Here is a 12,904-nt window from a genome sequence, read left to right as displayed (position 1 = left end):
GGTAAGTCAGGGGTGCCTGGGGAGCACTGAGGGCTGTAACCACAAGGGTTTCTACATAATTTTGAGAAAAATCAGTGGTCAAAAACAGACTCTGCTGGCTTGGGGCCAATGAGCCACAGGCCTTGTATTGTCCCAAACAGGACATTGCTGAAATGCTGGCAAAGTCACAGTGACAAAGTCAGGAGGTCTGAAGCTTCACAAATCCGTGACACAGCAGAACGTGACTTTTGCCTGCATAAATTCCAGATATTCCATTAGAACAGTGACAAATCAGAGCTTTGCATAAACCTTCTACACACAGAAAGCACTGATGAGACCATTCCCAGCCTCCAGCCCAAGCAAAGACCAGGGACTTAAAAAACGCCCTCGTACCTCTCTCTTGAGCGCGGTGTTGGAGTCGATCAGTGTCTGGAAAGCTGCCCCAAAGCCATCTTGTTGCTGGTGTGGTGTGAAAAAGATGGAAACTGAGATTGTTAGAAGTTGGGCATGCCCTGATGCAAGAAAACACTTCTCAATCTAAGGCTGCATTCAAGCACTGCTCTGCTAACAGAGCATCTCCTGCTGGACCCAGCAGCACCTCGGCTCTGCAGGACTTGTGATCATCATTAGCAAACATACAGAGAATGGCAACTTACAAACGAGGCTGGAACTCCTGGCGGTCCCTGGAAATCAGAGGAAAAAAGGGGCATCAGCCAGACAGCTGGTCAGTCACTGGTGCACAGATACTCAGCCATGGCCTTTGAAATCCCCCTTCCCGTGGAGCCCCTCAGTGCAGAGAAGTGAGAGAGGCAACAATGCTGGCTCTATAAAACTCCTGGGAATGGTTTGGACTAAAGCACAAGAAACACTGGTCCATTCACACACGTGGTTTTTGCATATGAGGAATGGGGCTAAGCCATAATTTCCAGTGAGGGAACAGTCCCTCTGGAGATATCAGGGCAATCATTTCAGCTTGTTTCACTCATGAACTCTTCCCACAGATACATACCGGAGGGCCAGGGTGTCCTCGTGGGCCTGGAGGACCCTAAAGACAGAGTGGCATCAGTTAGTGAAATAGCTCCAGTTTTTATTTCCATTTCTCATGGTTTTTACCAGCAGGAATCTGTTCCCAGCTGGATTTTTACACCTCACAGCAGCTTGTCCCTCAGAACTTCCAAAAGATTTTGTCCCATTTTGTCCCTGCTCTGGGTACATCTGTCTACACCTGGTCTATTCCTGCTGCATCCCTTGTTCCCAGCCCTTTCAGCTCCTCAGTTGTCACTAATGCCAGGTACTCATTCCAGGTGTGCAATTACCCACCCTGAAGATTTACACGTGCTAAAAGCAACTATTTTATTTAAATACAAGATATCAGTCAGAAAAAAGAACGTCAGATACTTACCCTTGGACCTTGAAGACCCTGCAGGGGAAAAAAAAAAAGTGCAGAAGCTGTCAGAAAATGCCCACTACTGACCCAAAATCTCCCTGTACACCCATGTGCTGCTCCCAAGGCAAGGGCTGGGTGCTGTACTGGAGATAACACAGTTGTGGACAGCATGGTGGAGTGTTGCTGGGTTAAGGAAATGGAAATTTTACCAGCAGAGTGGTGTGGATGTGTGTACACAGCTGTAAGCAGTGTCTTGCCCTCGTGGGAGCCTGATGCACCCTGTGGTCACAGCAGAGCCCAGAGTGACTCTTGATTGTTCAAAGTCACTCTTAGGGGCACCCGGGGTGGGACCAGCACTTACCATCTCCCCACGGCTGCCTTTGTCTCCCTTGGGCCCCTGCAAAGCACAGGAGGTGGCTGTCACTGACCATGCACAAGCTGCCCTGCTGCTCCCAGATTAGGGCAGGCAGGGATTTTTAACACTTCCAAAAATCAAGTGGTTCCCAGTTTAATACATTAAAAAAAAAAAAAAAATTAAATGTGTTTCCCCCACCCCAGGCCAAGGTCTTTAGAAAATCTGGTTTTCAAAAATCTGCAGTAACAGTCTGGTCTTCCAGTCTATTGAAAACCTTGCACTTCTGTATTGCTGCTCCTCACTTTTCAGCTAATAACCTTCCAGCAACTGTCCATGCAGCCAGAGACTAAGCCTGCACTTTTCTGAAGCTGCTGATCTTAAAACCCATTTTGTTTTCTTGGTTACAGCAGGATTTGGGGGTTACTTGTGCTGGCCTCAGACATCTTGGATCTCAGGCATTTAAACTCTTCTAAAAAATACAGGCAGGAAAGAAGTGCGGATACTTACAGGGCTTCCCATGGGACCCTGAATGCCCAGAGGACCAATAATTCCTTCTTTTCCCTAGGAAAGAAAACACTTGTGAACCACCACATGGGATCTGACAGTCATTTTGATTAGGGCAGACTCAGGGAAGATCTGAATCTTTGCTGTTTTTTAGCAACTTGGTGGTGGCATTTGCTGTAGCTGGAATGAAAAACCATTTCCAACTGCAAGTCCTAAGAGACAAGTCCTCACAGTGTGGTTGTCATGAGCCTTGTTAAACCTCAGAAATTCCATAAATCGATGGATTTCAGTGTAGCTGGAGGCTCTGTGCAGCGTGGCTGTGTCCAAGCCCTGTGCAGGTGTGGGCACTGCAGCTGTGAGGCTCAGAGGTGGTGCCAGGGCCTTGAGCACCGTGCTCCTCCCAGCCCCTGGAGCCTCACAGAAATGGGGTGAAGGAAGAAAATCCTCCCAAACCCACAAACTGGAAAACCACTCACCATGAGACCCGGCGGCCCACGTGGTCCCTGAATGCCTTTGAACCCAAGGTCTCCTGGGGGGCCCTGCAAGCAAAAAATGAGATGTGAGGTCCACTAAACAACCAAACTCTGCATTTATGCCCTTGCTTAGAGCTCTGCTTTAAGGACAGGGGTGCTGCCTCTTGTCTATGGGACAGGGAAGATCCAATTTGTTGTAAATTCTTTCCCCAGTCCTGCTTTGCGAGGCTTTTTATTTCAACAGAAAACAGTTTCCTTTTCACCAGGGAAATGATATGGTGATAAAATGAGCCTGAATTTCAAGTCAAGGCTCTCAGTACTAGGGATGCATGTCGGTGTCTCAGGTGCAGGCTGATGATTGATGCTGGAAATACAAATGTCAGAAAGGAGGAAAACAGCTACAGAATCTCTAGGGCAGTCCTTTTCCTCCAACAAAGCATATGTAAGCACACACTCATTTAACAAATGAAAATTCATAAACTAAAGAAAGCTGGGATCAAAATTCAATTTCCATGGTTTCTGCTAGCAATGCAACAAGTGTGGCATTACCTATCCCCAGTAAAGTGAGAGTAGAAAACCAACTGGTCACCAGCAGCCTCTTACCTTTGGCCCAAACAGTCCTGCAATCCCTGGGAATCCTGCCTCACCGAAGTCTCCCTGCACAGGACAGCCAAGACAAACACAAGAACAAAGGACAACAGTAAATTCACACTGATGGCTGGAGATGTCACCCAGAGATGCACCATGAGTTCAGCAGCTCCAGAGAAAGAGAAATCTGTGCTTATCCCTCAGCCTAAGCAGGACTGATGAGAAAGGAGAATGAGAAAAACCTGGAGGAGGAGCTACACAAACATCAGGCTAGAAGCAAATCACCTGATCTCTTAGATCTCACCAGTGCCACCTTTTTACCCCCAAAATGGGAGGCAAACCTACACTATTCCTAGCAGATACTTCTCTGGCTTGGCCCAGCAGAAGCAGGATGCAGAGCATCTACTCTGAGATTGATCTTGGAATTTCATGCTGCAAAATAACAGCCTAAAAGTTCTTTAAAACAAGCTCCTCTTTAAGTTTGAATACAAACTGGACTGGCCTACTAATTCAAACTGTAATTTTAAACTATGCTCATTCAAGCTGTTAAAAAATTGCATTTTCCTACAACATAACCTCCCACTCAAGCCCAGGAAAACCATGCATATCCCTAATTCTTTTCCAATTCAACTCTGCGGGGATTTCCCCTCAATTTTGTAAGAAAAATAATAATAAAATAGTTGAAAGACCATCAAGCTTGAATCAGCACATAGCATGTACCCTGAGAATAAAAAACCCACCCTGGGTAGCATGTCCTTATGTAAACATCCTCATTTCACCATGCTGGATACAGTCATCCTTTGATATTTTTGGGCTTCTCAGATGTCAAAATTCAAGATGATTCAATGTTTAAAAAAGAAAGGGGTCAGAAACCTTCACCAGATGATTTTTCTCCAGTGTTAGGAACATCAGAGACAGATTGTTTGGCCTTCTGGCAGGACTGTGTCACTCACCCTGACTGTGCTTTTTGGGGTGTAATACAATGGTTTGTTCACTCAGTTGTGAATGACCCAAGTGATGGGGCTTCCAACCCCTTTATTGCATGGCTGTTCCAGCATCAGCCTAGAAACCCCACTGTTAGGAAGTTTTCTCTTGAAAAAGGCCATGAGAGTGAGAAACTGCTTGGCAAGAAAGGGCTTTGTCAGGCTTGGTGGAGAGTAAGAAACTTTCCAAGGATACAAATTGATTTAACTGCCCATTTCTGGGTGCTGGAAAGGAAAATTGCTGCTAACAGGGGACTAAGGTTTTTCCTGTTTAGAAGAATCAACCAAGCCTTCTTTCTAGAGGAATTTCAGGTAAAAACACATGGAAAGTCAGAAGGGTTTAAATGCCATGGAGTCATTTCAGCCAAAGGGACACACGGTCACTGGTCCTGCAGCAAATGAGGCAGTGACAGTATGGGACAAAGGAATGTGTCACTTGTGTCACAGAGACAAAATGATCTGTGAGATTGATCTCTGATCAATGACAAAATGATACATGATGGTGTTGGTTACTGCCTTTCAGCTTGAAAACTGTTAGCTCTAAGTTTTATATAAAACAGCCAAACAAGTGCATTTTAGTAGAGGTAGTTTGGGTTAATTCTGTGCCTTGTTCCCTATCAGTCCTAATCCCTCTCCTAGAGTCATGCTCAAGCTGGATGGGGGCTCCCCTGAGCAGCCCCTCCCCGGGATCACCCTGCTGTCCAAGCCTGGATCCGCACCCTCTCCTGCAGGGAGGCCTGGAGTCAGCTCTGCTCAGCTCCATCACCACTAACCGGCTGTCCTTTGGCTCCTGGCTCCCCAGGGCTCCCTGGAAGGCCCGTTCCTCCCGGTGATCCTCGCTTCCCTGTTTGGCCAGTCTGTCCAGGCAATCCTCTTTCACCCTAAAAATAACAGAATTCAAGTAATTCCAAAGGATGGGAGCTAAATATAACAGCACTCAGAAATAGCCATAGATGGAAGGCTGGGAAAGATGGCTCGTTGGGATCAGGAATGTGGTTCCACCAGGGGATGCCCCAGATCTGCTGAGGCTGGTTGTGCAGTGATGCTCCTACCTCTCTCAGCCCCTAAATTATCAGGCTAGCCCAGAGATACGAGGCCTTGAGGGGAGGAACATCAGGAGATGGGCAAAGATGCAAAAGAGGCTCTAACCCCGATGTGGTTGTCCAGCTCTCTTTATTCCATGAGGGGAGGGGCGAAAAGGAAAGGTCATGGGCTTATCTGGGCTCTGGACAGGGAGGGCTTCTCTGCCTCTCTGCCAACCCTGCTGGGGCAGGAAGGAGAGGACACTTCTATCTGATCCCAGTCACAGGGGTCCTTGGAAATGGGGAAAAGCATATCCTGAGTGCACTGCAACAGTGCAGGATGCACAGGGTGAGACCAAGGTGGGCCTGGCTGTGCTCCCTCCTGGGCTGCCCTCAGAGCAGGAGCCTCAGCAGAGCTGTCCCACCTGCATGGGGTAGGGAGAGAAAGGGGAGCAAATGTCTTCCCTTTGCACTTCCTACATTCTTTGTCTGCCCTGCAGTTTCCCATAATCTCTTCCCCCAGCAGGCTGGCAATTGATGTTTAATTCATGGAAAATGCTGAAGGCATGCCAAGAGCAGGACTGCAATCCAGAGGCTGCAAAGCCAACATTTCCCCCTGTGTTAACCCTACAACTTCAATCCAGAGAGGGTCTTCTGCCACCCAGCACCACACTTTGCTCCCCACCTCTCCCCCTTGCCAAGTGCCAGGAGCAGGACAAGCTCCAGCTACTTGATCTGGGCAGACTGGGAAAGAGGAGCAAAGGCAGGGAGAGCCTGGGATGGTGGAACAGCTGGAAAAAGGGCAACAAATTCCCCTGGAAGCAGGGTGTGAATGTGTGACAAGGACACGGATCTCAGTCACCTCCTGTTGTACTGCCCAAGGCAGCTGGAGGGCAGCAAGTGACAGATCAAGGGCGATGTGCTATGGAGCCCTAATTTAAATCAGATCCCAGAGCCTCTCCAAACCCAGCTGGAGTCTTCCTATTTACAGAGTTTTCCTATTTACAGAGTCTTTCTACAGATGACTGAATTGCTGTGGGTCCAGTTTAGATCCTGTGGGGAGCCTGGATCAGGGCAAGGACCAGGAAGAAACCCCAAGGTCACAAAAGCAGCTTGTCCCTGCTTCCACCCAGAGTGATGTCCAAGCCCATACTGGCTACACTTGTTCTAACTCAGTAAATATGCTAAAAACCAAGCAGCACAAATTTCCTTCCAGCAGTTCAGGTCTTGCAGAGTAGTAGAACACCTGAATCTCCCATGGAGTAGTCCATTCTGGACATCCCACAGGCAGGCTGTAGCAGTTCCTCTGCAATTTCTCCCTGTTTTTTTCTAGCCAGGTTTCTCATGATCAAAGACTCAAGTGTAGTGTAAATGTGTGTGTCTGCAGGCTCCTGAGCTCCTTTGGTAAGGGAGGAAATGTCTCTGGGACATTCAGCTGCTGTGTACTTCAGGAAAATGGATGGATGGATGGATGGATGGATGGATGGATGATGGATGGATGGATGGATGGATGGATGGATGGATGGATGGATGGATGGATGAGAAAAAAGATCTACAGAGCCTCTAGCTAAGTGAAAGATGGCAGCAGGAGCTGAACCTATATTAGACCTCGGAGAGCTCAAGCTCAGAGGCATCAGTCTCACAGACTGGATCACTCATGGCAGCATCTTTGGGAGCCAGAAACTCACCTTGAATCCTGGTGGTCCCTGGGCCCCTGGGAGTCCTGGCACACCGGGGTTCCCTCTCTTGCCTGGCATCCCGGTCACACCTTCTTCCCCATCGTCACCCTGCTCTCCCTAGGAAAGAAACACACAAGAGGTTATGAAACAAAACCCTTTCCCCTTCTGCACAGCTTCTGAGGGAACAGGGGAGTGGTGGGATTCTGCCCTCAGCAAGAGGGGGGCAGGTTTGCAGGGGTGGGTTGCAGACGTGGACAGAGCTGTGTGCATGTGAGTGTCTGTCAGGCTACAAACCCCACTTTATTTACAGATCTGGTCATGCACAGGCAGCTGCTGCCTCTGTGTGCAAGTGACGTGTGTAGATCTACTCTGAGAACATATGAACTGGAATATCCATAGCTGGATTACATACTTTGTCCTGTGCTACCTTCCAGTTTTCCAGCTCCAAGGCTGTGTTTGCTGTCCATGCCACAAGGTTGCAGTTGGAGCTTACCAGCATCCCAGGCACGCCGTCCTTCCCGGGCACTCCATCCACGCCAGGGGCACCCTCTTGACCCTGCCTTCCCACCACTCCTCGAGGACCTGGTAGCCCAAGGATGCCCTAAAATCACAAAGGATTAGAGAAGGAGCTCCCAGACAGCATTTCCTGAGGCAGAAAACTGAATTTTCACCTACCGGTGAGCCCCTGCTTCCTGCACTGCCCTGTGCTCCTTGCTTTCCTTTTTGACCCTGCAAGTAAAAAAAGGGAGACATCTAAAATTGCAGCAGTTCTAGCACAGCTCCATTTGGGTCTGTGACTTCAGGGTGTGCTTTTGGATAATGACTGGAAAGAGTTTTATAAAAGGGAGATTTGTAAAGTAACTTGCTCGAGTGCTGGGGAATGAACTGCTATTTGGTTTCATTACAAGTGATTCTTCGTATGTCTTGAGAGTTCTAGGGCAGGAATGAATAGCTAGAAGGCAAGGACCTGCATTTTTCCTAATATAGAGCAGATGAGGACAGAAAAAGCAGGATGAACTCGAGGGAGGATTTGGTACACTGGCAAACATTAGAACAAGATGCTAAAAACCTGAATCCTCCATCAGTTCATTGACAGCAAGTCCAGGACCCAGAGAGTCCTCTGAGGGGGTTCAGGGGGGGCTTATCTCTGAGAAATAACTCAGTTTTGGAAAGCTAATGAATTAAAAAGGGTGCCTTCTGTCTGAAATTTGCAATGCTGCTTTGTGAATAAAGGCAGAAAAGAAATACTCCTGAGGTTTATTAGCTGTAAAAAGGATTAATTTGAGCAGAATGAATGGAAAACTCAGCTCATCACCTTCACTAGGGCTCTCTTAGTGAGGTCATGTACTAAAGCACTTTTAAATTGAAGAACTCATTTTCTGTGCATTGTTTCTCCATCTGCAGAGGACCAGGCTGGCCAGCTACATAAAGGAAATATTCCTGGGGGTGCTTCCCCTGCTATTCATTAGACCCAAAGGCAGTTCCAGATTGTCCATCGATGGGCAGAATTTATTTGTCTTATCACCTGGTACACTTCTTGCCAAGAAGACCTAAAACTATCTTCTGGCATTACCCCCAGCAGGGTCAGATTAGAAACCCTGACATCTGCCAAGAGAGAGCAGGAATTTGCTGAGTACTGAGGTCACATACTTATGTTTTAGCAAATAAAGTCCCTGGTCTGTGAGAATAATTAACAAGCTGTCATAACAGGCAGATGTGGAGGCAGGAGTAGGTGTGAAGTGCCCCAGTGAACCCTGAAGGACCCATGTGTCCTGGGCTTTCTTGCTCAAAAAGGACAAGAAGTTAGAGGGCTTGTTCCAAGAAACAAGTCCATGGATAAATGGACTCCAAACCCAGAAGGTTTAAAGCCAGAAAACTTTATGGTTCAAATGAAAAGGAGAGACTCTTGCCTGGCTCAGCCCTCCTTGGGGATGGATGAGCCAGCTGTGGCTGGGGACAGCACCAACAGGGCATGGGAAAAAGACACAACCCATGGCAGGGACTAAAAACCTGCCCAGGAGTCACCCTCAAGCTGGAATTGATTTTGATCTGATCCAGCTCCACAAAGCCAACAAACCACTGGGCTTGGACACCCAAATGTTTACAGCCCTCCCACAAGGATCTCCACAGCCTTTCAAGGCATAGACCATAGGAAAAAATCCCACATTTTTACTGGGCAAAAGCATGAGAGTCCTCTTAATTAGAGAATTTCTTTAAACTTGGGACACTGTAAATCCACCCTGCTGAAACCTACCACATCACCTTTGGATCCCCTTGCTCCTGGCTTGCCTGGTGACCCAGGATCTCCCTACAAAACATAAACAAGAAAAATCTGCTTAAAATTCTCTTCTGGCAGTATCTTGCATGAAGCACAAAGAACAGCATTTTTTGTGCCCTAATAATGCTGACTGTATGGAACCAATTCAGGGAGACTGCCTGAACTCAGACAGGCCCCTGGGGAAAAAGGAGCAGGGATCTGTCTCCAGAGAGCATTTAACAGGGTGTCAACTGGAGAAGAAGCAACTCTGCCTCTCGCTTGGGTGTGCCTGTATTTGTGGAAATCACCAAATTCCAGATGGTGCCTGGAGAGCAGTGCTGGGAGGTGGGCAGGAAGGAGCCTGTGTGCAGAAACTGTGCAGAATGAGCAGTTTACACAGTGATTGCACCTCCCTTTTCAGCACTGCAGCCCTTACCTTGGTTTCACCTGGGGGTGAGGTGTTAGAAAACTGCCTATGGAATAAAGCAGAGAGGGTATTTCGCTGCTCTCTTCCCCATCACACCCATCTCAGTCTTTTCTCCTGCCAGTCAGGTTGGGTTTTTTGGTATTTTTGTGTCAGTGGCAGTTTCTGGACTAACATTAAATAAAAGGTAAGGAAGGACTCCCTGCAGAGCTCTCCTCTTTCAGCTTGTTTTTGAGCCATGTTTCTAATGGACCTTTACTAAAGACAATCCAAAGTTCCTGCTTCTATCTGAATCATCTGAGAGGCTACCAACCCCCAAATAAACTACATCCACTGAGGAATGCAGCAGCTCTACTAATTTCTGGGCCATATAACAGAGCACTACCATTTTAAACCCAAAAATAGAATCTGTTGTTCTTCCCAACATCCTTACAAAGAGTGGGAATTGATTCAACTTTATTTCCCAATACAAACTACATTTAATGTGCTGCTGCACTCACAGTTGCAATAGTCACATATAAAGATCAGATGCTACCGTATATAGCAAGGGAATAAAAAGTCCTTCCCTTGAGTTTGAATTTAATTTAGTCTTTCACTGGTTTGAGAGGAAACAACTTGCAAGTGGAATAATAGGGTTTCACCTCACACTGGACCAGCAGCACATTTCCAGGCAGATCCTTCCACTGTCATTGTCATCTCCCACCACCCATCTCCTAAAATTTCTAATCCCTCACGGACCATTCAGAAAGGATGGTTTTGGAAACAGGCACTGGGAGAGCTCCCTGTTTTGTCACCCATTTATTAGTCTCAAACATGGCTCAAAATGTCCATTCCATAGGCCTGGCTGATGGAAATGCTCACATTTCACAGCTCACCACACACTCCTACTGCAGCCCTTCCCACCTCCCTGTTTTTCCTAGGCCTGGAGCACTGTACCTTACAATAAAGCAGCATCTCTTACCGGTAAGCCTTGCTGCCCAGGTTTTCCTCTTTCTCCATCAAGCCCTTCCTGACCCTTAAATAAAAAACAGAGAGGGAACATGCCTTTGTTCTTTTGTGGCAAGGAGAAAGAAAAATGAATGTAACGTGATTTAAGGGGCAGAAGAAGACACATGTGTCTGCATTCTGCTGGTACAAAAATGGTGAAGCTGTGGGTAGTGCCCAAATCCTGTGGATATTCTTTAGAAAGAGGAACTGCTCATCACCAGCTAAGCAGAAAAGGTGTTCTAATGCTCCCAAAATACACACAGCACTAATGTAAGGGAACAGCTGGAGACAGCTGTCCTAGAAAATAAGGCAGCAGCACTGCTACTCTGATGAATTGAAAATCTTCTGTAAATTACTGAAATGTGTCACTCTGACCAGGTGCTTTTGAATGGAGGTAACACTTAATTCATGGAGCCTTTGCAGATCAGCCCCAATCAGCTGAAAATATCCTGCAAAGAGGGGATAAGGAACACAGCAGGATAATTCATAGCCCTGGTTTTGCTTTTGAGAGAAATCTGGCAAAGATTTTGGAAGTCTCCAAATCTTAAAGTTCACAGACCTTCTAATGGAAGAATCTACAGCCATGGGCACATCAGTATTGAAATTTGTCCAGCACTGGCATGGACTCTCTTGCAAATATCTTGTCTAGGATGTCTCCTTGATAATCACAGAGACCTGTGCTCAAATGGTCCTGCTCACTCTTTTATCCTCACTCAGCAGGTGCAGGGCAGGGTGAGGTGCTGACTTTCTTGCCTTCAGCAATGTTTTTACTGCTTTAGGTAAAGACAACTGAATTTTTCCTTGTCTGAATCACAGCCGTGTACAGCAGCTGACCGTGGACAACAGCAGGTTATGAACTGGGACTGCAGTTCTGTGGGTTGATGTGGACTGGGAGCACTTCCCAAAGGTAAATATTTTTGAATCATGCACTTGGAATAAGACTTACAGGATAACCAGTGTCTCCAGGCTCCCCTCGGTCACCTCGGTCACCAACGGGGCCCTACAAGAGCACAACAAGCTTGAGGTGGATGTAAACAAGCTGTCATCTGCAATATCTCAGTTGCTTGTGCATCTTCTACAAGTAAGGCAGCAACCCAACTAATCCACTCCCAAAAATCACTCTAGGATTGATTAGAGAAGGAATTTAACATCTTACTCTATCTCCAGGTGGTCCCTGTGGGCCTTCTACCTTCCCATCATCACCTTGTTGTCCCTGTGAATAAAATGTTAGTATTAATATAAACAGGAGATTTTAGAGCAGATGTGTCTGTACAGACCCATTCCAGTCCTTCCACAGCACGGCAAGTCAAAGCCTCTGTTGAATTTACTCCCTTTCCAGCCAAAGAAAAGACTAAACAATTTTTTTTGTTGTTTGTTTCACTGACTCTTCACATTGCTTTCCTGATTTCTGGTGGTTGTTTTTCCCTGGTCTAACTCGCCTCTTTAAGTAACCAGGTGCAAAGGGTTATTTTCAACAACTCCAAGAACTAAGCAAGCAGGATGTAATTACAACAATATGGGAAATAGCTCTCTGCCTCTGAATTTTATTGCTGACAGTTCAACCAAACCTCTTTAATCAAGCATTTCCCCGCCCTTGTTGAGTGCTGTCTGGGCTGTCGTGGGAGCACGGGTGGTCTGGATGGGCTCCTTGGTTGTGTGCCACCATTGTGGGCTTGTTCTACCATCAGCCAGGTGAGACAGCCTCTTACACACCCCTCTCCTTGCTGGGATGCTCCACGAGTTCAGAGCTCATGGTTTGGCTGGTAGATAACATCACCCAGCTTATTTATGACTGAGGTCTCTCCAAAACATCCACAGAGAGATCCCTTAAGATTTAACAGAGACACTATCCTTTTAAATTCTGTTGTGAAAGTCACTCAGGGTCACAATGTCCTGTTTTCTCTGGAGTCCAGCTCAGAGATGGCTGTTTCTCAGCTCCCCATGGAAGAATGCTACATTCCAGCTCTTCCAGTTTTTGACTTCTCCATACTCTGGCACTTTGTCTCCTTAGGATGAACATGTCTCAGAGCTCCTTTGGTGCAGTTTGGGGGGTTGTGGCACAGTGCAGCTGCTGTATTGGAGGTGCTTGGGTGATCCAAGAAGCCTTGAACATCCAAATCTCCAAAGATTGCAGAGCCAAGTTTTTCACAGACTTATGTAATTCTCAGTGATTGCACCAGCACTTTCTGGTGTATTTGCAATTCTCTTTCACCTTCTCTCTGCATTGCTCTCCAGTTGGAGTTGCAGCTGCTGATAGTAAGGACAC

General features: G+C 46.9%; 1 protein-coding gene across 7 annotated transcripts in view; it reads right to left on the bottom strand.

Moving 5' to 3' along the window:
• Positions 1-12,904, bottom strand: part of COL27A1 (collagen type XXVII alpha 1 chain) — a 141,654-nt gene that overhangs the window by 2,401 nt on the left and 126,349 nt on the right. For 2 of the 7 annotated variants that reach the window (XM_085594041.1, XM_085594042.1), the window contains 16 exons: positions 11,795-11,851; positions 11,585-11,638; positions 10,613-10,666; positions 9,225-9,278; positions 7,646-7,699; positions 7,464-7,571; positions 6,980-7,087; positions 5,043-5,150; positions 3,302-3,355; positions 2,702-2,764; positions 2,229-2,282; positions 1,728-1,763; positions 1,382-1,645; positions 989-1,024; positions 636-662; positions 373-438 (listed from right to left, as the gene is read on the bottom strand). In XM_085594041.1, coding sequence (XP_085450167.1) covers positions 373-438; positions 636-662; positions 989-1,024; positions 1,382-1,645; positions 1,728-1,763; positions 2,229-2,282; positions 2,702-2,764; positions 3,302-3,355; positions 5,043-5,150; positions 6,980-7,087; positions 7,464-7,571; positions 7,646-7,699; positions 9,225-9,278; positions 10,613-10,666; positions 11,585-11,638; positions 11,795-11,851 — 1,197 coding nt within the window. Of the gene's footprint in view, positions 1-35; positions 439-635; positions 663-988; positions 1,025-1,381; positions 1,646-1,727; positions 1,764-2,228; positions 2,283-2,701; positions 2,765-3,301; positions 3,356-4,988; positions 5,151-6,979; positions 7,088-7,463; positions 7,572-7,645; positions 7,700-9,224; positions 9,279-10,612; positions 10,667-11,584; positions 11,639-11,794; positions 11,852-12,904 lie in introns of those variants that run through there. The other 5 variants (XR_014958809.1, XM_085594044.1, XM_077787809.2 and 2 more) reach the window with 5 other exon arrangements.

Source organism: Lonchura striata, chromosome 17 (assembly GCF_050655825.1).
Source record: "Lonchura striata isolate lonStrDom1 chromosome 17, ASM5065582v1, whole genome shotgun sequence".
In the NCBI taxonomy this organism is placed as follows: domain Eukaryota; kingdom Metazoa; phylum Chordata; class Aves; order Passeriformes; family Estrildidae; genus Lonchura; species Lonchura striata.
Note: the sequence above shows the minus strand (reverse complement) of the source record. Positions and strands in the feature narration are given on the sequence as shown.